The sequence below is a fragment of the Podarcis cretensis genome (genome assembly GCF_951804945.1).
Source record: "Podarcis cretensis genome assembly, chromosome: 16".
NCBI classification, from domain to species: Eukaryota; Metazoa; Chordata; class Lepidosauria; order Squamata; family Lacertidae; genus Podarcis; species Podarcis cretensis.
This window is the reverse complement of record NC_137186.1, coordinates 14002838-14028687: the sequence shown is the minus strand read 5'-3', so window position 1 is coordinate 14028687 and position 25850 is coordinate 14002838. Positions and strand designations below refer to the sequence as shown.

Below are 25850 nucleotides of genomic sequence, written 5' to 3'. Positions count from 1 at the left end.
TTTGGCAGTGCGCGATCTGGTCTTCTGGCGGGATGTGAAGAAGACGGGCCTTGTCTTCAGCACCACGCTGATCTTGCTGCTCTCCCTGGCTGCTTTCAGCGTCATCAGCGTCATCTCGTACCTCATCCTGGCACTCCTCTCCGTCACCATCAGCTTCAGGGTCTACAAGTCTGTCATTCAGGCTGTGCAGAAGTCTGAAGAGGGGCATCCATTCAAGTGAGTGGGCTTGGTTCTCACCAAGTTCCGTTTAGGCCAAGTAGATTTCCATTCTCCCTTATCCTTTCTGAAAAATGGCCTGCATGAACTCGTGACCATGAGATCAGGTAGTAAATGCTAATATTGGATGTGAAGAAGCATAGACAATTGCATGGAGGGGGAGAATTCTTTGGGTAGCTGTCAACTGTGAGAGCTAAATGGAGCCTCCAGGTTCAGAAGCAGTGACTACATACATGATTATACTAGAGGCATGTAGTACAGGAGGGCTCTTGCTTCTAGGTAGCCTAGAAGCAAAGTATGAGAGTTTATGGGAAGTTCAGAGCATTTGTTCATCTAGTGTCGTCTACTCCAGCCGGCAGCAGCTTTGCAAAGTCCCCAGTTGTTTTAACTGGAAATGCTGAGAATCGAACCTTGGACCTTAGGTAGGTACATTGAAAGCTCAGCATTGTGTCTGCTGATTGGCAAGGACTCCCCAGGCTTTCAGATGGGGGTCTCCCCCAACCCTAACTGGACACACCAGGGATTGAACCTGGGAGAGTCTGCATGCAAAGCGGGAAACTACCCAGAGGAACAGGGGAAGCTGCCTTAAACCAAGTCTAACCGCTGGTCCATCCAACTCCGCATTGCCCACACTGCGCAGCAGTCGTTCTCCACAGTTCTAGGCAGGAGTCTTTCCCTGCCCAGTTAGCCCTGTCCTGTGATGCCAGGGATTGAACGGGATATTCTCATTCGCTCTGGCCTTTCCTGTGTACGCTCTTGTCACTGAGCTGCATTCCCTCTGCATCTGGCTCTAGCCACTGTTGGAAGGAGTTTGCAGGACTTGACAAGATCCTCTGATCCAACTGGGCTCCTTTTTAAAAATAGATTTCCCCCCCCCCCTTTGCTTAATCAAAGGCTTATAATTCAACAATGTATTAAAATGAAAACTGAAGAGGAAACTATACAATTGCATTAAAATGAAATACACATTCGAGTTGTTGCATTCAGAATCCCTGGGGGAAATGATTATTATTGGTATGATAAATAGCATGTCCATTAAAAAAAAATGTTTATAAATATCAAGGTGTTGTCATACGATATTCTCACTTGATGTTGAAAAGTCCAAATAGTAGTGTGTTTCACAGGAAGCATTTGAGCATTGTCGTCTCTATAGAAATACATTTTTGCCACGTAGTTGAAAATGAATCCTTTGTTTGTCCTCTAGTATACTGATGCACCGCCAGCAGCGATGAGCCACTTTCAAATTGGCAGGAGTAGGTCCATCAGGGCTCTTCTTAAGGACTCACTCTTGTTAATTTAAAATTGGCTCATCGTTGATGGCGCCGCATAAGTATGGAGTGCCCACTGGAGAAGTCTAATTATTGGTGAACCATTTCTCTCCTTCAGTCATCAAATTGCAGACTTAGTCCTTTGCTGCTGCTGGGAGGGCAGGCCTTCATTTGCCACCTGAGGGTAGAGAGGACCCTGCCTTGTTCCCTATTTGACTTCGTGGGGAAATGAAGTCAGCATCAGCCCAACAGCCATGATGGAGTTTAATAAAAAAATTGGCCTACTCTACAGAAGGAAGGAACCTGCCATAACATGACTGGCAGGCAGTACAGAAGTGTTTGTTGCTATCTGGTGCTTCAGTTTTATCCACAATGTGGCTTTCTGCCCTTTTCCCCCTCCCAGAGCCTACCTGGATGTCGACGTTGCGCTCTCCTCTGAGGCTTTCCACAACTACGTCAGCGCTGCTATGGGACACATCAACCACGCCCTGAAACTCATCATGCGCCTCTTCCTGGTAGAAGACTTGGTGGATTCGCTGAAGGTCAGTGGAGGGTCAGATTAAGCATACTTAGTGTGCTACAGACAGTGCTCGAAATTAGCCAGGCGCATTTTGCACCTGGCTTTCAACCACTCGTGCCCAAGTGAAGATGCCTGGGCACCCACCATCTGGAGGTGCATGCCTAGAGATCTTTAGGATCTGGAGTGTTTTCATACACTAATACTCCATTCCTGTAGAATTCTATCAGTTATATTTTATCTGCACAATCTGAATGAATTTCAGGAATCCAAATGCTTTTTCTGTGCAGCCAGAACAGGAGCAGTCACCCTTAAGAAAAAGAGGTTGGAACAGGCCAATAGATATGTGGACTGTCCCTGGATCAAGTGACTTTTCTTCTTTTAAGTTCTCATGGTTCTTAACCTAGCTCAAGGCTGTCATCTGAACTAACCAGATGTTTTGCTGAGAATCAATCACAGTCGGTCCATCATTTGAAAAATAAGACTTTAGAGCTATCTTGCTCAAAAATGGCAACTAGACATTCTGTTTTTGTAGCCAACCTTGGTTTAAGGAACTATTGGGCGCTAGCTTATATATATTTGAGTTTCTAACACTGGCTACAGAGCAGGGGCCTCAAGCAGAGGACAGCTCCCACCACAGTGTCATTGGAGTGCCTGTTGCTTTGAGCTGAGGAGGAAGGACGTGTGCTTGTTTTCCCTGAAACTTAAAGCAGGAAGGCCTCACCATGAGCCCAGAGATGGGTAGCAATGCCACGCTGAGTCAGGACCCACTGGAATGCAGCGAGACTGAATTCCGCTTTTGTAGTTAATCTGAGGTCAGTGTAGACTTTGGAAGAGTTCCTGTCCTTTTCTAGGCTCAGGAAATGGTAGAACCCCCCCCTGCCGCAGCCCTCTTGCAAAAAGATGCGCTCTCCTGTGGCGAGTGGCCACCTTTTTTGAACCTTGAAAGAAAAGGCAGAGTGAAAGAGTAGGGTGAAATGAGAGAGGGAAAAGTAACAAGGGATTGGCATAAGCAAATGCTTCGCTTTGAATGGGGATGAAGGCTAAGGGGCAGAGAGGGGGAGTCATTGTGGGAATGACCACCGAAATTCAGGTTGGCACAGCCATCTACATCAGTTTCTGCAGCTGTCCTAATAAATGGGGCACCGCAGCAAGCAGGCTGGTCCAGAGAGGTCAAAGAGGACAACTTCACAGGAGCCCGTTCTCCAGCATGGCCTTACTGATGCATTGATACTATAAACAGCCTCGGGTTTTTGCTAACAGTGTGCCATCCTGTTTTGCCTGCAGCTGGCAGTTGTCATGTGGCTGATGACGTACGTTGGTGCCATCTTCAACGGGATCACCCTCCTTATCCTTGGTAAGACGCAGTAACGATAGATGCCGTGGCATCGGCAGCCTGGCCCCTCGCCAATCTGCAGTTACATTTGACCAGGGAAATCTTAAAGCATTTGCCCTGTGGAGTCATACTCTAGGTCCAGCCAATCCAGGATCTTGTTTCATACAGCGAACAGCATGATGCTTCCAGGGAGCCCAGGGGCAGGATGTGAGGGCCAATATCCTCCCATTTGCCCACCAGCAACTGGTTTTCGTTGGCAGATTCCCTCTGGTTGTGACTGATAAAGAGTCTAACTTAGCTCTAAAAGAGGATTGGACAAATTCACGGAGGAGAGGAGAGGTCTGTCAGTGGCCATTGACATATCTTGTGGCAGAAAGTTCCATAATTCCACCTAATTCATACAGATTTCAAAGGCTGCCTGTGTCTTGAGGAACAGGCATGTCTCATAGGAAGAACATAAGAAGGTGCTGTGAACTGAGTTAGACCCTTGGCCCATCTAGCTCAGTATTGTCTACACTGGCTGGCAGTGGCTCTCCAGGGTCTCAGGGTCTTTCTTTGCCAGCCCTACCTGGAGATGCCAGAGGTGGAACCTGGCACCTTCTGCAAACAGAGCAGATGCTCCTCCACCACTGAGCTGCAGTTGTTCTTGGTCACTCATGCGCTGTCCCATTTTTAAGGCCTGGGTCAGCCAGGGTCACAGGCACAGCGAAACTCAAAAGAGTGAAACCTCCAGATTCCATCATGGTTGACCTTGCGCTATGCAGCCCATCTGATCAGCCTTCCCCAGTTGTGTGACCCATCTTGCCTGCCTTGGTGACCTGTGACTTGCCTTTGTGTCGTTTCAGCGGAGTTGCTGGTTTTCAGCGTCCCTGTCGTTTATGAGAAATACAAGGTGGGTAACCTGGAATGTGAGCTTGTGTTGTCTGGTCCACAGCGGGCTGCTTGACTGGTGTTCAGGGGGCGGGGGTGGGGTTAGGCAGTGTGGAACAGTGGGCCCATCTTTGGATGAGGGATGATATTTATTTTGGTGCCATGTTTCTTTGGTCAGGGGCTTTCCACAGAGCAGGCATGAACAGAATTTATCCTGTATACTATTTATATAAAAAAAGACCTGAGTGTTTTCCATAATAGAACTTGGAGCTACAAAAACGTTCATTCAGCGAGCACAATTACAGTTATGCACTATATCCAATATAATCTAGCAGAGCCTCTGTCAACCTGGCGCCTTCAATATGTTTTGCCCAACAGGCCATACAGGCAGGGGCTGGTGGGAGTTGTAGTTCCAACATCTGGAGGACACCAGGTTGGCAAAGGCTGTTCTAGCAACATCTGGGCAGGTACAGTTACCTATCCAAAGCAAGAGAGAGAGAGAGGTTATGCTGGGGGTGTGGGTGTGGGTGTGTGATGCCCTTTGTGTAAGAGCACAGTTGCACATGGCAGCCCTGGTTAGAAATTCACAGTGGTCTTGTGCAAGTTGGTTCCCATACACCTCTTCTAATTACTTTTGGTTTTTTTGTTCCTAGACTCAGATTGACCATTACGTTGGGATTGCCCGGGAGCAGATCAAGTCAGTTGTAACAAAGTAAGTCCCATCAGAGTTATTGGCAGGCTTCAGTATTTTGACTCTTGCCATGTGCAGCCCTCTGGGAAGTGTGGTGAGCAGCCAGACTTCAGATGGGAGGGCAAGGCTGGGGGGGGGAGGCATCTTTGTTGTAACCTGCCCTGGGACCTTGGAGGGGGGCAATTAAAGATAATTAATAATTGGGGCCAAAGCAGCAAATCACCCACCCTTTCCTGGCTGCTGCTCATCAGACTGTAGGGTGACTTAGCTTGGTCCTTGACAGTGTTGGACAGTGTTATTTGTTCTTTGGTTATGTTATTGTTTGTTTAATTATTATTGTATTTGTCACTTTTAAAAACCAGTCAAATTAATGGCAGGAGAACATTAGTTTGGAGAGCAAAGCCAGTCAGAAATTGTAGGCATCTGGTTACCGGTCAGCCTTAAGTAAGAAATTCCTTTCAGGTGTGGTGTTACGCTTTGCTTTCATCTTTGAGCCTCTTTTGGCTGTCTTGCAGTCAGAACAGTTCACCTTTCAAGACATAAAAGGGCTTTTGCCAGTCCAGAGGGACAAGCCCCTGTACACACAACCAGCTTGCATTATTTAGACAGCCATCATCGAGATCAGTTTAATGCTGCCTGCATGTGGTAGTCATGTTTAACCTAGCAAGGCTAGCAAGGAATTCCATTTTGGGGCACTGAGGATGCTTCTAGTGCTCATGATGCCCCTCTAACAAAGGCACGAAGGCTGGATGGGAGCTAATCCAGAACACGTGATTCATCATCAAATAGATGCAACTGGCAAGGTCTATCTTCTGTCCATTTTTGAGAGATGACTTATGTGAATTTGAGTGTGTTTTGTTATTTATACCTCACCTTTATTCAGTAAAACTCAGGATGGCGTGCCTTGTATTTGTCGCCCATCCAGGCCCTGACCAGATCCAGATTTGCTTTCTGTTAGCATCATGTCATTTCATACCATATTGAGAAGTGTGACATTGGTCACTTTATCTAATACCAGGACTTAAAATGACATAAACATAATTGTTATTCCTGTGCCCCCAGCACCTAATCCCCTCTCTTCTCTCTTTCTCCCCCCCCCCCCAACAGGATTCAAGCAAAGCTTCCTGGAGTTGTGAAGAAAAAGGCAGAATAACCTTGCAAGGAGCCAGGACTCAGCTGTTAACTAAAATGAAACAAAAAATACCCCCTGTGTCATAGTTATAACCATTGTTACTTGTACCTATGAAGGAACATGCCGAATCAGCTTGATGTGTGCATTCCAAGCTTACTGATTATGTTTTTATATATATATATAAAAAGATTTTTAAAAATCCACCCCCTCCCCAAAGCCTAAACACTGGGATCAGAATGCACTGGACTAAACACGAACTGGTGTCAGAAGTTTAAAAGAGGGGAGGGGGCACCCTTTGGCTCTAAAGCAGCTCTGGTGTCCTGTCTTGGATGGAACATTATAGTAAGCCATCAAAAATGGGTGTTCCTTTTCATGTTAAGAGATGTGCTCTCTGCTCAGCGGGACATTAGCATTTCTAAAACCAGCTTTGGTAGGCTGAAATAGCTGCAAGGTGAAGCTAGTCTGTTCCTCTCTTCTTCCTTGTTCTCTATTTCCCCCCCCCTCCTTGCCTGGCCTCCTTAAAATGGCAGGATTTGCTTCAAGTGCAATGTTCCCTAGTTCCATTAAGGCAGTGTCTCTTACCAGGCTCACCCATCTTTCTGCCATGGACTAACTGGCCTGAATGAAGAGGGCAAGCTTAAGGAAGCTTCAAAAAGTACCCAGCCAGTACTTATCTCCCACCCCCAGCGCGTGTACCCTCACTGATGGAAAGGGGAATTCTCCACCCCCGTCTCCCTTAATGACATCAGTTCTCTTTTAGTCTGGTTCATCTTCTGCCTTCCTTACCACCACCCGCAGCCACAGAAATCAGTTCCTTACCCCACCCTGATTAAGATTACTTCCCCTACCCCTTACTCTAAAATGAAAATGTCTGTAACTGCTGTACACTTTGCTGTAAAAAGCAAAACTCAAGCTGGCGAAAAACCGAGAGTTCTGCATGTGATGCCCCAGTCACTTTACTTCCAGTCTAGGACCGGGGGCAGGGGCTGAGTTGCAGAGCACTGACACACCTTGAGCCTGATCTTTGTCCTCCCCTCCCCTCCGTCCCACCCACCTTTGGGCTGGCGAGGAGCTGCAGTCTTCAAGGACAGCAGTTTCAGGGCTATAGAGTTTGGGGTCCCTCTCTCACAAGCTACGTCATGTGTGTTTACAGTTTTAGAAAGATGTTTGGGACTGGAGGATTGTCTTTGAAGAGTCTTACAGTTTTTTAAAAGGCATTTTTTTGTTTTGGGTTTTCAAAGGTTTCCTTGTTGGGAAGCAAATCTTCCATGATTCCGTGATGGTTTATCACCCACAGCTGCCAACTGCGGTTGGACTCCCCCCTCTGGCGGTCTGCACCAAGTTAAGCCCATTCCCCCCGGCGGGCACTGCTAAATTGGTGGTGCAGCTGCTTTCGGATGAAAGATGGGACCATGCACAGCTGGACAGGTGGGGGATAAATTTGAAATTCAGGTTGGCAAAAGGGAGCCCACCTGCTGCCCAAGGCTGAGCGAGGGGGGAAAGAGTCGAGTTGGCAGCTAAAATGAAAGGGACCACCTTTCCCCCCACTAGGCTGATGGATCTCAAGTGGAAGGTAGTTGGGGAAGGGCAACATATTTCTTAACAAATCCAAAGAAGGTGAGCCTGTGCTGCCCTTGGCCCCAGGGAACTTCCCAGGATTGGTCATCCCTCCGCCTTGTCCAGCTGCGTTTCCTCAGCCGCTACCTTTCCTGTTGTAAACAGAACAGCTGGAAGGTGGTGCTGAAAATAGGCGTGAGCAGAGCATCAGGCTGCTGTTTTTTTGGACGCGCAAAAATGGCTGCTGTCGCCCAGCCCCATATTGCCTGTTCCCACTCTTTCCTTGCTTTGCAGACCTTGGTGCAAAGCTCCTGGAGGGCATGCACCCGCAGGGCCCTGCCGTACGCAAGTCTGGCAAAGAGATGATAGGACCATAAATCAATCCAACAAATAGTTTCATTGGCTTTTTTTTTTAAAGACCCAAGCAATTTAAGCTGTGTGTGTGTGTCTCTTTTAGGTGGAATAGGAGCAGCAGATCTTAGCGAGAGGTGCATGAGTGTCTGATGTGCTTCTGCACTCCCCACCCCCCAGCCCAGCCTGAGTAGGCATCTTGCACTGTCTTGTCCTGACTCCTCTTCTCTCCACTCCCACCCCCTTCAAAGACCTCTTCCTTGCACTGGAAGCCTTTGGCTCAGCTCTTCCATCTGTTCTGTTAACTGCTGTGTTTGAATACCGTGAACCGACCTCTTTGTGCCCGGCAGGCTTTTTAAAAAAACAAAACAAAAAAAAGAGAAAGTTGTACGTAGGTGGAGAAAACGACAAAAACTACTAATGAAGCTCTTTTGCGTTTGTGTGCGTTTATTGTGTACAGTGTGTGCAGCATTCTAAAAGTATGGTAGTGCCAGTTTGGGTACAGGAGGAAACCTGGCGTGAGGTTCGGAAGAGGACTGGATAAATGCAATTTGATGTGGTGTTAATAAAAAGAGCACAACATGTACAAACTCCAAGAAACCTTGTCGTCTTAAGTTCTTGCAGGTAAATTAATGGACGTGACCAGGGTCCCATTAATTTCAATGGCTCTACTCTGAGTAACATTCAGTCGGCTGCCACCCATTATATTTCCAGGGTAAGCATAACAACAGCCAAGTCCTTCCTGAGTGTCGATCCGTTGAAATTGATGGCCACAACTAATGCAAGTTCATTCATTGCAGTGGGTCTGTTCTGATTAGTAATAAGGATACTTGTTTTAGATCAGGGATAGGCAAACTCAGCCCTCCAGATGTCTTAGGACTACAATTCCCATCATCCCTAGCTAACAGGAACAGTGCTCAGGGATGATGGGAGTTGTAGTCCCAAAACATCTGGAGGGCCGAGTTTGCCTATGCCTGCTTTAGATGGTTTGTTGGGGAACCGTTGTTCCTCTAGAGATGTTCCTGAGCTGCAGCTCCTATCAGCCCTAGGAAGCATGGCTAATAGGCCTGGGATGATCAGCAGGCAATGCTGAGCCACACATACCCACCTGCCTTTCAGCATCCTTCCAATGACTGAGATCCCTGCATTTGCAGGGGGGTTGGACTAGAGGACCCTTAGGGTCCCTTCCAACTCTACAATTCGATGAGTGAAACGGCACAGAATGGCTTGTGAAGGCTTGAACCGCCTGAAGTGGCCTCATAAGGACTTGGATGCGCTGCTGCATCTCAGCCAGTACAGTGGAACCTTGGAAGCTGAACGCCGAAAACCCGGAAGTAATTGCTTTCGTTTTCAAACGCGCCTCGGAAGTCGAACGGCTTCCACTGCGTGTTTTTCAATTTCCTCAATGGAAATTGCTGACAGCCCTTTGCGCCTCAGCTGTCGAACATTTTGGAAGTCAAACGGTCTTCTGGAACGGATTGCGTTCGACAACCGAGGTTCCCCTGTACTGCATAGCCCAGCCTTCCCCACCCTGGTAGGGACTCCCATCTCCCAACCCAGTGTTTTAATTTCAATGTATTACCAGAAGGTGAACAATCTGTACCTGAACCAAGCTTGGGGCGGTGGGGGGCTGGGGCCTGCCACTTGTTGTCTGCCACCAACTCCCATCATCCCTGAAGATTGGCTGTGCTGGCAGAGGTTGATGAGAGTAGGAGATGGCAACAAGCAGAAGTACACAGGTCCCTCTCACCCCCCAAAAAAGCTTTACATTGGTTCCCATTATTTTCCCATGGACCACTTGAAAATGTCTGGTTGTCTTTAAAGATGTTTTTTTTTCCTGCCTATTGCAGCCACTGTAATGTGCTCTGCGATTTGTAATTGTGTTGTACAGACAATGCAGGCCACCCGAACAAATCTTGCAGACTGCTGATGGTCCAAAGACCACAGTTTAGGAACCCCTGTTCTTAATCCAGGAAAATATTAAAATCTAAAAGGCATCCCAGGTTTTAATTAAAAACAAACAGCCAGCCCAGAGCCTTAGGTAGCATTTTAAAATAGCATCATTTTTTAAGGATTTATTGACATAACCTGTTTTACAAAACTTAGTGCTTATATATATATATTTATATAATATTTTTTAAAAACCCTCCATATTAATGCAAAACACCTTTTCACAAGAGACACAGATGAGGTTCCAATACAGTCACAAGGTCATAACGGGCATTATTGAAATTTTACCTCGGAGTTCACGTTTCACAAGGATAGCTACAAAAAGGACCAAGCTATTGATTCAGAAAGATGGGATTGAAGGAGAACAGCTGTGCAAAAAATGTGACTCCTACTTTCACCTTGGGTGGGGGGAAGGAACTCTGCAAAGGGGGGGGCATTCCTTTAAATGGAATTAAAGTAGAGCATGAGACTCTTCATCTCAGGGTCGTGGGTTCGAGCCCCACATTGGGCAAAAGTTTCCTGCATTGCAGAGGGTTAGACTAGATGATCCTCGTGGTCCCTTCCAATTCTCTGGCTCTAATTTCCAGCAAGGATCAGCAAATTGGATTGTAAGTGCGGCTTTTCTTGTCCCTGCTTTTTTTGATATATGGCTGTAGGCTCTTTTTAAATTCAGTTTCTAGCCCTCATTTATTTCTAACGCATCTGGTCACCACTAACTCTGGACACATGGCCTGTGCAGGGCAGAGGCTCAGCAACTCAACCAGCATAACACAGCTGAAATCAGGCTGTTCCTTTGGCCTAGAGCTGCCCATCTCAACCACAGACCCTCTTCAGTCTGGAGCACAGATCTTTCCCAGCCCCTTTATGGTGGAGAATGAACCTGCAATATTCCAAATGGAAAGCAGGTGTTCCATCACTGAGCAACCGCATTTCCCTAAAAAGATAGTGAAGATTCCAGTCCTCGTGCCTCTTGAGTTAAAGGGTCTATTGATAAACTGGAAGCTCCAAATCAAACCATTGGTCTATCTTGCTCAGAATTCCCGACATTGACTGGAAGCAACGGTTAAGTTTTTTGGGCAAGGTGTCTCTCAGCCCTGCCTGGAAACTCCAGAGATTAAATCTGGGATTTTCTGCATGCCAAGCAGATTCTCTGCCACTGAACTAGGGTCCCCGCTGCCGGAAGGCAAAGTGCAAAAGGTTTACCAACCCCATTTCTTTAGTCTAATTCCATCTAACCTAAAAAGATAAAAGGACCTCTAACCATTAGGTCCAGTCGTGACTGACCCTGGGGTTGCAGCGCTCATCTCGCTTTATTGGCCGAGGGAGCCGGTGTACAGCTTCCGGGTCGTGGCTAGCATAACTAAGCCGCTTCTGGCGAACCAGAGCAGCGCACGGAAACACCGTTTACCTTCCCGCCGGAGTGGTACCTATTTATCTACTTGCACTTTGACGTGCTTTCGAACTGCTAGGTTGGCAGGAGCAGGGACAGCAACGGGAGCTCACCCCGTTGCAGGGATTTGAACCGCCGACCTTCTGATGGCAAGTCCTAGGCTCTGTGGTTTAACCCACAGCACCACCCGTGTTCCCTCATCTAACCTAGGGTTTCCCAAACTTGGGTCTCCAGCTGTTTTTGGACTGCAGCTTCCATCATCTCTAGCTAGCAGGACCAGTGGTCAGGGATGATGGGAATTGTAGTCCGAAAACAGCTGGAGAAACCCTGATCTAACCCTGTTCTGGCAGTTCTGCTACAAATAGTGCTGTTGTTTTTTAAAAATAAAAATAAAATCCATTTTGGGAAAACCCAAGTGTTGTCCTTACACAGAGCAGACCCACCAAAATTAACAAAGTAACTAAGTCTGTAAACTTCAATGGGTCTCTTCTGAGTAGGCCAAGCATGGCAAACACCCCACATCTTGCATAATTCTAAGCTTTTTAGACAGATAAATTTGGGTGGAGCATACATCGTCCTCTTGAGACCTACAGATGCAGCTGTTTGTTTTGAAGTGGGATTGCATTTGGAAAGGGGTAAATACGCCTTGATCACAGGAAGCTGCCTTATACAGAGTTAGACCTTTGGGTCCATCTAGCTCAGTGCTGTCTACACTGATTGGCAGCAGCTCTCCAGGGTTCTGGGTTCTCTCCCAGCCCTACCTGCAGGTGCTGGGGGTTGAATTTGGGTCCTTGGCTACTGAAACTTGCTCAGCACCTGTTCACTGGGAGCAAACAGACCGGGAAAAGGTAAGTGTCCTATATCAATTCACATCTTTTTACGAGGAAGACCAACAGCAAATAAAGTAGTCCACGTCCTCCTAATTCACTTACACCAGAGTAAGAGCTTTTAGGGGTAGAGACTTGGAAAGACATGGGTCAAAATTAAAACCCAATGACAGAACGCTATAAATGCAAATTGGGATATAGGGACGGCGTCAGCAGATCCTCAACGTGACACTTTTCTGGACTGTTCCATTGTAGGTAGAATCGAGGGGGGGAGACCTCCCCGCATGTAGAAAGTTAGCACATGACAGATTCAACCTAGCATTTTCCTATGTAGCAGGGTTCCCACCCCCGCCCCAGAACCTGGCATAGTACAATCCAGGAAGTGCTGAGTTGCTCAATTCATCTGAGAGTCCAAAATGGCCATCTTAAGTGCAATCGCAGGGGAAATGCTCACAACAAGCCCAACTCCTCGTTTCAAATATTTTAACATGGTATATTAAGTATGGCCTATGCTGCATCAAGCAGGAAGGCCTCTTACTAGGAGTTCTGCAATATTCTAGGGATGGGATGGGGGCAAGGGCCGTAATTTGTTCACCCTTCGGCTATATGATGCAGAGCCACAATTCGGGGCCTAGGCACTTGTGGAGGACATGGGAATTATTCGTGGCACAGCTTGCGAGGGAGGAACTGGATCTTACCACCCACCTACCTGCGGGCAGGTCACAGTGGGCAGCTACCCGTCAACCGCTTGGTGTCGCAATGGCGTCAGGTGACCGTGTGGATAAAGGAACAGGCCACAAAGTGCCAATGATTACCTGCTTGGGGTGGGTGGCTTGCAAAAAAAACCAAACCAGGGCACAGCAGGGTTCTGGCAACTGCAAACCCTCCTCTGGCCGAATGACAAATTTACGTCCACCACGTCTCATGTCATCTATTTCACACGTAGGATAGCTGGATGTGGCTCAGCTGAGGCCTGGCCCAAACAGCCTCCCAGACCAGAAGGTGAGGCGTAGCTATCAAACCACCTGGCCCTTAATACCTTGGAGCAGGGTGGGAGAACCTCAGGAAGCATTTACCTGTGTTGCTCCTCCCATTTTTGGCTCTGGCTCCGCCCACTACTGCCAAACACCCCTACAAGGGAAGGCGGCCCTCAGGCTGAAAAAATAGGTGCCCCACCTTACAGCAGCAGCAACTTTGCTTCCCACAGAAACCTCCAGGCCTCGGGGCTCGATTAAGTGCACTTGCCCCCTGTGACAGTACTCTTACAGACCTTCCTCTCTTCAGAAAATACCGAAGCTTCCCCCCCGCCAACCTTTCCGAAACCTTACCAAAATAGTTGGGAGCACAAAAAATTCAGGTGCAGAGAAAAGGGGCTTTGGGGTGGGGGGGGTGAAAACACCTTTAAGAAACCCTTTGTCACTAGAACAGAACATGCAAATCAAAATGGATGCTGTGCAGAGAGAGAAACAAAGACAAAGCAAAACAAGACTTCCCCGGCGTCTGCATAATTCGCTTCTAGTTGCAGAATTCTGCACTATCCGATTCCAGTCGCAGAATTCTGAAACCTGAGAATTCCAAAAGGGAATTCCGCCATCCATAGGAGGAAGGGGTGGGGAGGAAACAAACAAGTTGAGTTCGTCGGTCAACGGAGTCTACCCTGCCACCACGAGGGCAGTCCACGTCCACGGGCTACACCGTACATACCGGCAAATTGTAACCAAACCCCATTTTCCCTGCACCTTGGACACTTGGCTTAACGTCAGCAGGCTCAGAGTCCGGGCTGGGGGAGGTCTTTGTGCCCAGGTGCCTGGGATTCTGAGCTGGCCCGTTTTCGGCGTAAGCATCGAGGATGGTCTGTTTCTCCAGCGCCGTGAACTCCAGGGAGAACCGGTGGACCTGAAGGATGTGCCGCTTGATGGTGCTGACTTTAAGGGTCGCCAATGTGCCCCCGCACACCATACACACCAGCCCGTGCCGCTGCTCGTCGTAATCCATCAGGTACTCTACCCGCCAGCGCGGCTGGTAGTTCCGGCGCTGACCCCGCCGGGACGGGGCACTGGCCAGCGAAGACGCAGCCTCCGAGGATTGCTGAGAGGGAGCTAGTCTTCCAGCTGCGGGGGCCTCTTCCTCATCTTCTTCCTCTCCTGCAGGCATTGTCCCGCCCTCCTGAGATTCCTCAGGGGACAAAGGGGGGTTGCAAGCCTGCTGAGATTCCACTGGAGGAATAGAAGAACAACAGCGGGGAGATCACAGTCCAGCCAGGAGTAATCAAATATCTCTGCAACTTAGTACTGTCGTATTTATATATTTATATTTAATTATTATCACTATTACTATTATTAAACCGTATGCTGAACTGTGAAATAAAGTACCTGGGAAACCACCAAGCTGGGAGTCCAAGTGCTATCTTTTTCCTCCTCCCTCCTCAATCCCCTTTCCTTATGTGCCATGTCTTTCAGCTTTCCTGTTAACAGCCCTGCTACTATACTGCCCTCCGTGAAAGAGCCCCACCCATTTTTTTATGATAATCTAACCCAAGCATAGGTAAACTCGGCCCTCCAGATGTTTTGGGAATACAATTCCCATCATCCCTGACCACTGGTCCTGTTAGCTAGGGATGATGGGAGTTGTAGTCCCAAAACATCTGGAGGGTTTAGTTTGCCGAAAAACAAGGCAGAAATCGGGGAGTAGGATCCAGAGGCGGAACTGTACAGCTTCAGCCTGCAGGAGCACAAGCACATTTTGAATGCTTTCCCCTGGCACATCTTGGAGCAGCTGGGATAGCTCAGTCAGCAGAGCATCAAGCTCTTAATCTCAAGGTCGTGGGTGTGAGCCCCACAATGCGGGGGGGGGGGAGGATTACTGCATTGCAGGGGGAGCACTAGATGACCCTTGTGATCTCTTTCAATTCTCCAGCCTGAAATCTCCAAGTAGTCACAATGAGGCCTGCACCAGGTGGTGTGTTGTTCAATAAGAGATTGAGTGTTTGGGGGCGGGAGGCTCGTTTAATTTCATTGTACACAGGTTGTACAATACCAATAAATAATAATAATAATTTATTTATACCCTGCCCTTCCTGGTTCAAAAACTGGGCTCAGGCGCCTAACAACAAATTTAAAACAATTGTAAAAGCAGCATAAAATACAGTATAAAAACGTGAATTAACAATAAAATCCAAAGTTCAGAAATCAATTTAGGGGAAATTCATCTAATAAGCATTAGATAATCACCAAGGCTAGCTGGCTGAATAATAATAATAAAGGTATTATTATTATTATTATTATTATTATTATTATTATTATTAATAATATACCAGGAGCAAAATGCACCGGGGGGGGGTTCAAACCCCGCCTGCCCCTTACCTTTGTCTGCCTCGCCGTCTGTTTCGGGCAAGGAGTCTTCCGCGTCCGCCAGGCGGGCCACCTTCTGGTTCCACTCCTCCACGATGAGGGCCTTGACGTGGTGGCTCAGCTGGGTGGAGTCCGGGTGCTTCTGCTGAATGTGCCTCTTGATGGTGCTCATCTTGAGCGTGGCCAAGGAGCTCCCGCACACCATGCACACCAGGCCGTGGCGCGACCCGTTGTAGTCCATCAAGTACTCCACCCGCCAGTGCTCCTGGAAGTAGCGGCGGTGGTCCCTCCCCCGGGCCGGGGCAGGAAGGCCACTCTCTTCCGAGTCCCAAGCGCCGGCCTCCTCAGAGCCGTCCTCGCCAGCAGGCTGGTCTGGGGACGTGGGAGGGTCCACCTCCTTCTTGGTCAGGTCCTGAGGGGACGGCTCAGACTCTGCCTCTGGGGTGGATCCAGGAAGGAGTGGGAAAGCGGGGGGACAAGAGGACGGATTTAATTACACAAAGGTCCTGCTTACCGAACACACAGTGTTCCCTGCAAATCGATCATTAGCCAAGCATTTGCATAAGGAGTCAATGATTTCCATTGAGTCCTGTGGGGAAATTTCTAACTTTGAAATTTGTTCCTAATTTTTGAAAAATTCTAATTTTGAATTTTGACCTCCCAGTGTTCCCTACAAATTGATCGTTAGCCAAGCGTTTGCATAAGGAGTCAATGATTTCCATTGAGTCCTGTGAGGAAATTTCCAATTTTGATTTTTCCCCCCTAATTTTTGAAAAATTCTAATTTAGAATTTTGACCTCCCACCGAAAAACAGAAAAAATGCTCTGATTTGTCTGATCTCTCACTCTCTCACTTCATTGCTCCACCAGCCAGCAAACGGCAAGCAAGGAAGTAGAGGATGCTCTCTGTTCAAGTATCTGAATCTGCAATGTGTCTAGCGATGTTTGGGTAGCCATTCTTCATGTTTGGACAGGTGAATGTTCGCTGTTTCTCATTCATAAAGCAGAACCCATGCATAGTACTGCCAAGGTTCTTGTCTGGCCCTCTATATGTGCCTCACTTTGCATCCTCTGCTCTGATCCAATTCATCCGCAGTAACGATCACCCCTTTGTAGTTCTGGGAACAGTGACACGTTAAGGGTGCTAAGATTTGTTAGGAGACCCTTATTCCTCTCACAGTGCTACAATTCGCAGAATTCCCCGGGAAGAGACAGAAAGTGTAGCTCTGTGACAAGGGGATTCACTCAATAACTCTCAGTACCTTTAGCAAACTATAACTCCCAGGATTTGGGGTGGGGGGGTGGGGAGCCATGGCTATTTAAAGTGGCATGATACTGCTTTCAAATGTATAGTACAGATAGCGAAGACAATACTGAGCTAGATGCACCAAAGGTTCAAGGCAGTTTGTTTCCTACTCGCAAGCCATCCCCGTTTTGAGGACACTCCATTCCGCACGCCTATCTTTGATTTTCCGGGTTTTGCCACTCACCAGGATTCTGTGCCCACTGAGCATGCTCAGTCCGCACTCACTTATCTGTTTTGTACTTGCGCAACTCTTGGTTCCGCTCTCCCTCCCACAAGAGACTGCTGGATGCCTCACTTTCTGGTTACACAAGGTTTCGGAGGAATGAGGTTCCTGTTTGCACCTGCTGTTTGGCCCTCCCCCCGACCATTGGCTGTGGCTGCTGGGAACTGGAGTTCTGTACCATACGGACAACGCCAGGTTCCCTTATCCTTGGTCACTAGCATGTATCCCAGGATTTCCTTCAAGAAGAAGCTAGAGACAGGAGTTCCTCGATTTTAAGTACGGTGCCTGATTCAGAGAAGCAACACAGCAGGCCCAAAACTTATGTGGGGCTTACGCTCCAGGGATTCATGAGCAGATACAGAATCATGCAAAGTCAGGAAGATACCTGGAACCTCCCCTCTGTACAACCAATCCTACCTTCCTGGACTCCGGGAAGGGGCCTCAGGAATGCTCTGGGGCAGTCCACACCCTTCCTGAGGGTTCCAGCAGCCCGGGAAGCAAGGCTGACGGCTTAAAAACTATTTCCACAGCAGGAAAAACTGGTGCAGAAAGAGATTTCCAAGCCCTCTGCCTTGCTTACTGGGCTCTGCGAAGGTCACGCAAAATCCCATGTGGCCTTCGCAAGGTCTCAGACAGCCTCTTCCACCAGTTTCTTCACCCTCCGCATTCTCCATTAACAGTGGTACCTCGGAAGTCAAATGGAATCTGTTCTGGAAGCCCGTTCGACTTTCAAAATGTTTGGAAACCAAGGTGCAGCTTCCAATTGGCTGCAGGAAGCCGCGTTGGACATTTGGGTTCCAAAGAACGTTCGCAAACCGGAGCACTCACTTCCAGGTTTGCAGCGTTCGGGAGCCAAAATGTTTAAGTCGCAAGGCGTTTGTCAACCAAGGCACGACTGTATTTATCTACTTTCCCGCCACCTGCATGATCATGTCACTTGCAGGCCTGCTGAAATATCGTTCTAATTCCGGCGCTCTGCTTCCGCCCTCCCCTCCCGCCTTCTGCCCACTTCCTGCCTCACCCACTGGTGTCTCTCCTGTGCCCTCAGCTGGCGGGACCACGGCCCGGGCGTTCCAAGTCTCCAGGATGCTGGCTTTCTCGGCGGGGCTGAAGCCAAGCGAGCTGGGGTGGGCATCCATGACGTGCCTCTTGATGTCGTCCAAGTTGAGGCTGGGCAGTGAGGAGCCACACATCATGCAGAAGAGGCGGTTGCCCTGAGGGTCATAGTCCATCAGGAACTCAGACTGGAACCAGCTCTGCAGGGACTCTTTCAGGTAGCGCTCCAAGTTCTGCTCTTCCACTCCCGGGGAGGCTTTCAGGGCCAGGCCGGAGGGTCGTCGCCCCCCACGAGAGGAGAGGGGTCCTGGGCCACGGCGCCTCCTGCGGCTGCTACTCAGCGGAAATTCTCCACCTGTACAGAAGCAAGGCAGGTGGAGAGCAGGTGAACCTTCTTGTCTGCTTTTCGGAATCTAATTTCATCAGAGATGATGAACATTATTAAATAAACTATTGTCTGCTGTCCAAAATTAATGTTACTGATATCTACAATGTCAGAAGAATTGGTCTTATATTTCACATGTGAAATGTAAATTTACAAATATAATGTATATGTATCAATATGTAAAGATTTTATATATGTATTGCAACATTAATAATAAATTAATTGAGAAAAGAAAAAAAAGAATTGGTCTTATATATATGATTGTGGCAGCTTGAATAGTAATTGAAACTCAGGGGGGGGGAAAGCCCAAAATATTACGCTAAACACTTGGTACCATCCCCTCTGGAATACAGCTATAATGGAAAAAAATCACACATAATTTGAGATTTTGACAAGCCTAGAACCTCCAGACATATGATTTGGCATTCCTTTATGACATATACAAGGGAACCGTCATTTTCAAGACAACCCCCGTCACCACCTTGGCAAATCTGGAACTATGATAATCAGATCACAACAATATTTACTTGGGCTTTGTGTTTTTTAACCCGTGTACAACTGCACTTATTCTACATGCCTGTTTTATCATTTTGCTTTTCATCTTTTAATTTTCATCTGTTCACTTTTATATACACTATAAAATTAAATTAAAAATCTTCACAAAAAGATAAAAATAAAACCTCCTTATCTGCTTGGGATGGCCACTTAACGTATTCTTTTTATAAAAAGGAAGGGTGAAAGGAATATCCAACTGTAAAAAAAGTTGCATGGGTCCCCACAGTGCAAGTCCAACCCTCTCACTGTGTTAAGCAATTTAGTTGTCAGGATTATCTATCAAAGTTTCATCCATACATAAAGCTGCGGGCAGGAATTGAAATATAAGCAGTGGATTACTGAAAGAACTAAGGATAGCAAAGTTTAGTTAATAAAAACACATGTACTGTAAAACAGCTAAGAAAAAGAAGTGGAAAACAAACATCAGGAAAGGGGGGGGCGGGAAGTCAAGAAGAAATCTATGTTGAATTTTTTTGGGGGGGAGGATATGATGATAAATGTTTTGGAATATTTTTTGAGATTTAATGAAAAAATGGTGCCTCATATCTGAAGTCCAACAAACACTATAAACATAGCTCTCTTTCTTTTTGAATGAAACCTATATAAAAATTTAGTTGCCAGGGTTTTTTTTTGAAAGTTTTTTCATCTGTTCAAGTAATAATTTTTATGGCCAAAAAATATAGTCATTGAAGAAAAATTACCACTATGGAAGAAAAATATACCATTTCTGACAATATTAAAAAAGGGGGGTGGGATTAGACCAACAAACAGAAGATAAGGCATCATAAATCATAAATATATGATTTTTGACATGACTGAGAATCGCAGAGCCAGGGATGGAGAACTTTAAAGCGTTAAGATCGGGATGTGGAAAATATGAAAACAACGAGAGGAGGCAAGACTGAAGATTTGGAGATATGCTTCAGAGGTCCAGACTATGGGGAGCATGGAAAAATTAATAATTAAAATGTGGATCACAATTTGACCTTTTTTATTTTAGTTTTTTGTTTTTAATTAGATTATGATGTGGGCATGTTGATTGGCTGTCTTTATTGGAAAATCAATAAAAAATGATTTAAAAAATGAACGGATAAGGCTATCCGTGGCTACGATTAAGATGATCCACAAACCCGCGAATTTAGGCCCCCCTACCGTGGCCCCCCTCCTGAGCCTCGGGCGCGTTGGGGTGCTCTCTGGCTCCGTCGCTCTCTGCCTCGAGGCCCAGGTGGGCGTCCCAGCTGTTCATGATGACCTCCTTCTCGTGGGCGCTCCAGGCCAGGGAGTATGGGTGCTTCTGGCGGATGTGCCTTTTGATGGTGCTGAGTTTGAGGGTGGCCAGGGAGCTGCCGCAGACCATGCAAATCATGCCATGCCGGGCGGCGTTGAAGTCCATCAGGTACTCTGCCCTCCAGTGCTCATGGTAGTAGCGCCGGTGGTCGCGCCCGGGGATGCGGCTCTTGCCGGGCCTCGAGGCCCGCTCCTCGCAGTGATCCGAGTACTTGCGCCCTCCAGGGAGGAGGGCAGAGGTGTCCTTGACGGCGGTCCCTCGCACAAGGCCGTTCCCAGAGGGCCGCAGGGCGTGTCCGGAGCGCAGCTCGCCGCTGCTTTGCGAATCGGCCGCCTCTTCTGGGAACAGCGACTCTTCTGGGGAGACACAAACACTCGCCTTCAATAATAGTAATAATAATAATAATAACAATAACAATAATAATGATGATGAGTGGAGCCTACGACGAAACCTCTTCCTATTTGACGTTTTAAAAAAAGAATTAAAGAGCTGCTGAGAGTAAGGGTGGTGGCGGTTAGGATTAGCACAATGGATTAACAACACAGATAGGTTCCCAGCTGCAAGGAGGATACAGTGTACAGTGGTACCTTGGGTTAAGTACTTAATTCGTTCCAGAGGTCCATTCTTAACCTGAAACTGTTCCTAGCCTGAGGTACCACTTTAAGTAATGGGGCCTCCCGCTGCCGCCGCCACACGATTTCTGTTCTCATCCTGAAGCAAAGTTCTTAACCCAAGGTACTATTTCTGGGTTAGCGGAGTATGTAACCTGAAGCGTCTGTAACCTGAGGTACCACTGTAACTCTTTTGACAGGAGGCAAAACAACAACGGGGGCAGCGGCGGGGGGAGGTGGTGCAAGACTTGCTGGCCCGGAAGCAGAGATGTTGTGTCACTTTGTGAAAGCAAGGATGAAGTAGTGGAAGCATCGGGTTGGAAGGGGCACCAGGGTCATCTAGTCCAACCCCCTGCAATGCAACAGTAACAGACTTTACAGGGGTACGGTGGAAAAGAGAGGGGTGCTGTATACGACATTGGAAGGGGCTGGTTTCAAATGGGCAGCAGGACCTGTCAAAGAGACAGGCCCACAAAACCACACCTGGGGGCTGGGGGCTGAGAGGGGTTTGTCCAAACTGGGGGGGAGGGGTTTCCCAAAAGGAGGAGCCAAACTCCCCCGAAGTCTTCCTGATCTTCAAGGGTGAGGTCCAAAGACACACACACACACACACACAAACACCCCTTCAGGGAGAGAGGGCTCCCCCCTTTCCACGTCATTTGATTCTTGGCAGCTCGGGTTCCTTTTGTGCTCAATCCCTCGTCGCTATTTTTTTGAATGGGAGAGGCAGGAATCCGTCCAGGACTGAAGTGCCCAGGAAGATGGAGGAAGGCGGGGAGGGGGGGATCTTAAAGGGGCCATCGCTCTTCCTCCACCAGCCCCCCCCCCGACTTCCTTCTCCCTGCCCAGCTGGGCAAACTTGCAACACCCCCCACAACAAACACACCCCTACCAACACCGACCAGGTACAGTATTTTTTTCCGGGGGGTGCCACTCTCCAACTCACACACGACCAGCAGGTGGCGTGGAAAAGAGGTGGGGGGCGCGCGCATATATTTCTCCCCCCCCCAAAAAAAAGAGGGGGCCTTTTGTACTCACCTGGATCCTGGGGCTCGAGCTTGATGCACAGGCTGGGGGGCTCCTCCATGCTTGGCTCCCTCCCTCCCTGCCTAGGGATTCATCTCCACCCCCCACCTCGATGCACACAAATAACCTTCCCGGCTTCGCTGTGGATTCTCTCGGTTCCGTTGCAATATCCCCCCCTTTCCCCACCCCCAACCCCGATTTCTTAAAATAAATATATATATGGATAAATGGCAATTTTTTCTCCGCTTCTAATCGACTTGCATCAAGGCTCCGTTTCCACGGCCGAAAAAGAAGCAGCAGCAGAGCCAGGCAGGCTCCGGTTAGCAGGGTGGGGATGCCTTTCCCCCCGGGGCCCCTGGGGCTCCTTTAAGGGCTCCTGGGTAAATTTAAAGGGGACGTGCTCCATTTTTGCAGCTGAGGGGGGAGGGAAGAGAGAAAAAGAGGGGAGGGGAGGAGAGGGGGTGATTCACTGGACACCCCCTCCCCCAAAAAAGTGTCTCAAAGCATCCCTAACCCGGTTCTTCCTCGTTGTATTGTTTTGTCCCCTAAGCTATATATATATAGCCATATATCCGTATTTAAGGTGTATTTTTTTAAAGCCTACATAACTAGGTCCCTAACGCGGCCCCCTGCTGCTGGCGCAAGGGGATGAGAGATTTTGGAAAGTGGGGGGAGGGGAAAATTGGGGAGACGAGAGGAAGGGGCTTCCCCGTGGTCCCTGGCCCTTCAAGCAAGCCTTCCGTTCATTCCGATTGTGTTTTAGCTGTTGCAGGTCCTCTGGGTATACATCATGCATTTGAAGCACATTATTCCGCCCACCAAAGAATCCTGGGAACTGTAGTTTACCCCTCTCCCACGGAGCTACAGTTCCCAGCACCCTTAACAAACTACAGCTCGTGTGTGTGAATAGGCTTTAAAGTGAAGACTCCGGAATAAAGCACGTTTCCCCCCAACAACAAATCCTGGGAACTGTAGCTTTTTAGAAGTGCTGAGAATTTTTTGGCCCTACAAGGGGCAAACTACAGTTCTCAGATTTGTTTGTGGGGAAGTCATGTGCTTTAAATGTATCCTCAATATCCCTAATGCACATTCTAGAGAGGAATGCACAAGCAGGTAAATGGGTCAATACATCATGGAGATTCCTAGATGCAGTTTTGGAGAGTTAGCATTCTCCGCCCTTGTGACACATCTCTCTGTGGCAGGTGTGAAATATGCAGAAATCCAACAGGTGAAGCATACAGAGATGCACTGCTATGAAAAGCTTCCCTTGTTGCATTTCTGCCTACCTGGCAGGGTTCGAAGACATGGGAGCTTAGCTAGGAACAACAAATGTGGAGAGATCAACCCTCTTTGGGGCCCATATTTTCAGGATGTTGTAGGGCAGAGATGAGGAACCTGTGGCCCTACAGATTCCGTAGAACTATAGTTCCTTTCATCCCTAAGCACTGGTAATGCTGGTTGGGGCTGAGGGGAGCTGGAGTCCAGCAAAATCCAGAGGGCCACAGACTCTTTATCCTAGCTGTAAGGGATAGACAGAGGACTGATCAACACAATCAAAGGGGTTTTGGGGTTGCCAACTGACCAGAAGGGAGGGGAGAGGGAAACAGGCACAGCCTGCTCTTGCGCTGTTAGCAACAGTTTTATCTGCAGAAGTCCTCAGATGACCACTGATTTGCTGTGCAGAGATTAGCAGCGTTATTGGCTAACGTGTGCCAGCTGAGCACAGGCGCAGGGGACAGTAAATAAGATGGCAACTTTAATGGGGTTGACAGGGAGCTGAAGAAGCTTGAGGCAGAAGATGCAATGAGCTTATTGATTTATTTAACAGAGCTTGTGTCATTTGATTGTAAGTAGGGACGCAGGTGGCGCTGTGGGTTAAAGCCTCAGCGCCTAGGACTTGCCGATCGAAAGGTCGGCGGTTCGAATCCCTGCGGCGGGGTGCGCTCCCGCTGCTCGGTCCCAGCGCCTGCCAACCTAGCAGTTCGAAAGCACCTCCGGGTGCAAATAGATAAATAGGGACCGCTTACCAGCGGGAAGGTAAACGGCGTTTCCGTGTGCGGCTCTGGCTCGCCAGATGCAGCTTTGTCACGCTGGCCACGTGACCCGGAAGTGTCTCCGGACAGCGCTGGCCCCTGGCCTCTTGAGTGAGATGGGCGCACAACCCCAGAGTCTGTCAAGACTGGCCCGTACGGGCAGGGGTACCTTTACCTTTACCTTTAGACTCTCTAAAGTGGCTTGTGAAAACATATCAATAAAAGACAAAGTTAAAAACTGGTATTTTAAAAAATTCAAAATTTTATTAAAATCAACAAGCTAAAAACAGATTAAAACACTAACTCAACACATCAGTTCATCCCTGTTTAGGTAGATTGAGTTTGGAGCTGAGCATGGTTGAAGAGAGACGCGGTTTACCCTTGCTGAAAGACTTGCAGGAAAACCACATTTACAAGCTGCCCATTGGGTTGTGTGAACTGTCGAGTTTGGGTCCGGGTTGTCAGTTTTCACGTGGCAAGACTCCTGTGCCTACAAGCGTGGCTAAGCTGTGACCCTTCAGGTGTAGACTCCAATTCCCATCACCCCTGACTATTGGCTTGGCCCGCAGTGGCTGATGGGAGTCTAGCAACATTTGGAAGGCAGCCTCCCCTATCCTAGGGTATGAATTCAACGGGTTTGGCCGGGATTGGTGGCTTTATTTGTTGCACTTCTGGCCATTGTGTCACTGTTAACAGAGACAAATGTGACATTAAGTTGTTACCATTATTATTTACGTATTTTCCAGTTTAGTGCCACTGATGTGCTCAGCAGTTGACAAAGCTCAATAATAGCATTTCCTCCAATATATCCCCTTAGGCTTAAATTACGTTGGCATCTGGGTTCTAAGGGCCAAGCTTTACACAGCGGATTGCAAAGCTGTAGGAGGGGCCAAATTTGGACCAAGCGCACCACAAAGGGCAAAAACATACGACTTCTGCCAGATCAGGCGAAAGGCCTATCTAGTCCAGCATTTTCACAATTTACTGTATCTAGGAAATGGTGACTATCACTACATCTTGCAGTAGCAAATTCCACAATTTAACTTGGTGCTGGGTGGAGAAGTCCTTACTTTTCCCAGTCATGAATTTTCCAACATTTGGCTGAACTGGATGTCCATGAGTTCTAGGACTCAGCTATACAGCTGCAAATATAACGTTTTAAGTGTTTTAAGTGCATTATACAAATGTGACACTAGATGGCGATGGTGAGCTAGTGGCAAATTCAATATATATTTTGGAAATGTTTTTTAAAAAAGCATTTTCAGATCGTTTTTATGTGTGTGTAGATTCCACCCTAGTGTCATGAGAGAGGGATAAAAACATCTCTCTGTTGCTTTCTCCACACAATGCATGATTTTATACACTGTGGTCATGTCTCCCCTAAAAAGTCTCAATGTTGTAACCTTTCCTCACAGGGGAGTTGTGGGGTGGGCTGGAGGAAATTGCATTCAAACATAACTACACATGAGTGCTAGTTGGCGCCCAAAGGAGTTAAGATCACAGAGTTCTCTTTTCAGACTCAGACTCCGTGAGGGAGAATGTGAAGCTGCTTCTTTTCTTTTCTCTCATTCTCTTTGCACCACGTAAACGACCAAGATGGACATGCCTGAACTTTCTCCAAGCTCAGGACATGCATGTTTGAAACTACAGTGGTACCTCGGTTTATGAACTTAATCCGTTCCGGAAGTCCGTTCTTAAACAGAAACCATTCTTAAACCGAGGTGCGCTTTCCCTAATGACGCCTCTCACCGTTGGTAACATTCCACTGTTCAGCTTCCATTCTTAGACTGAGGTAAAGTTCGCAAACCGGGACACTATTTCCGGTTTTCGGAGTTCGTAAACCGAATAGTTCGTAAACAGGACTGTTCTTAAACTGAGGTACCACTGTACATTCTGTATTTTGTTAGCTGTGT

The 25850-nt window shown here is 47.8% G+C and overlaps 2 protein-coding genes across 2 annotated transcripts in view; one reads left to right on the top strand and one right to left on the bottom strand.

The window, feature by feature from the left end:
* RTN3 (reticulon 3) overlaps positions 1-8538 on the top strand; it is a 41102-nt gene extending 32564 nt beyond the window's left edge. Inside the window, exons 4-9 of the mRNA XM_079957528.1 lie at positions 9-216; positions 1888-2026; positions 3289-3358; positions 4183-4229; positions 4861-4919; positions 6006-8538. Coding sequence (XP_079813654.1) covers positions 9-216; positions 1888-2026; positions 3289-3358; positions 4183-4229; positions 4861-4919; positions 6006-6051 — 569 coding nt within the window. The 3' untranslated portion in view covers positions 6052-8538. The remainder of the gene's footprint in view (positions 1-8; positions 217-1887; positions 2027-3288; positions 3359-4182; positions 4230-4860; positions 4920-6005) is intronic.
* Positions 8539-9982: 1444 nt separating this feature from the next.
* ZFTA (zinc finger translocation associated) lies at positions 9983-22419 on the bottom strand. The gene is made up of 5 exons (XM_079957553.1): positions 21917-22419; positions 20132-20623; positions 18005-18394; positions 15468-15893; positions 9983-14321 (listed from the first exon to the last, which is right to left on the bottom strand). Exons 1-5 carry the CDS (start codon positions 21963-21965, stop codon positions 13795-13797), a joined length of 1884 nt encoding a protein of 627 aa, XP_079813679.1. The 5' UTR covers positions 21966-22419; the 3' UTR covers positions 9983-13794.
* Between the last annotated feature and the right edge of the window lie 3431 nt (positions 22420-25850).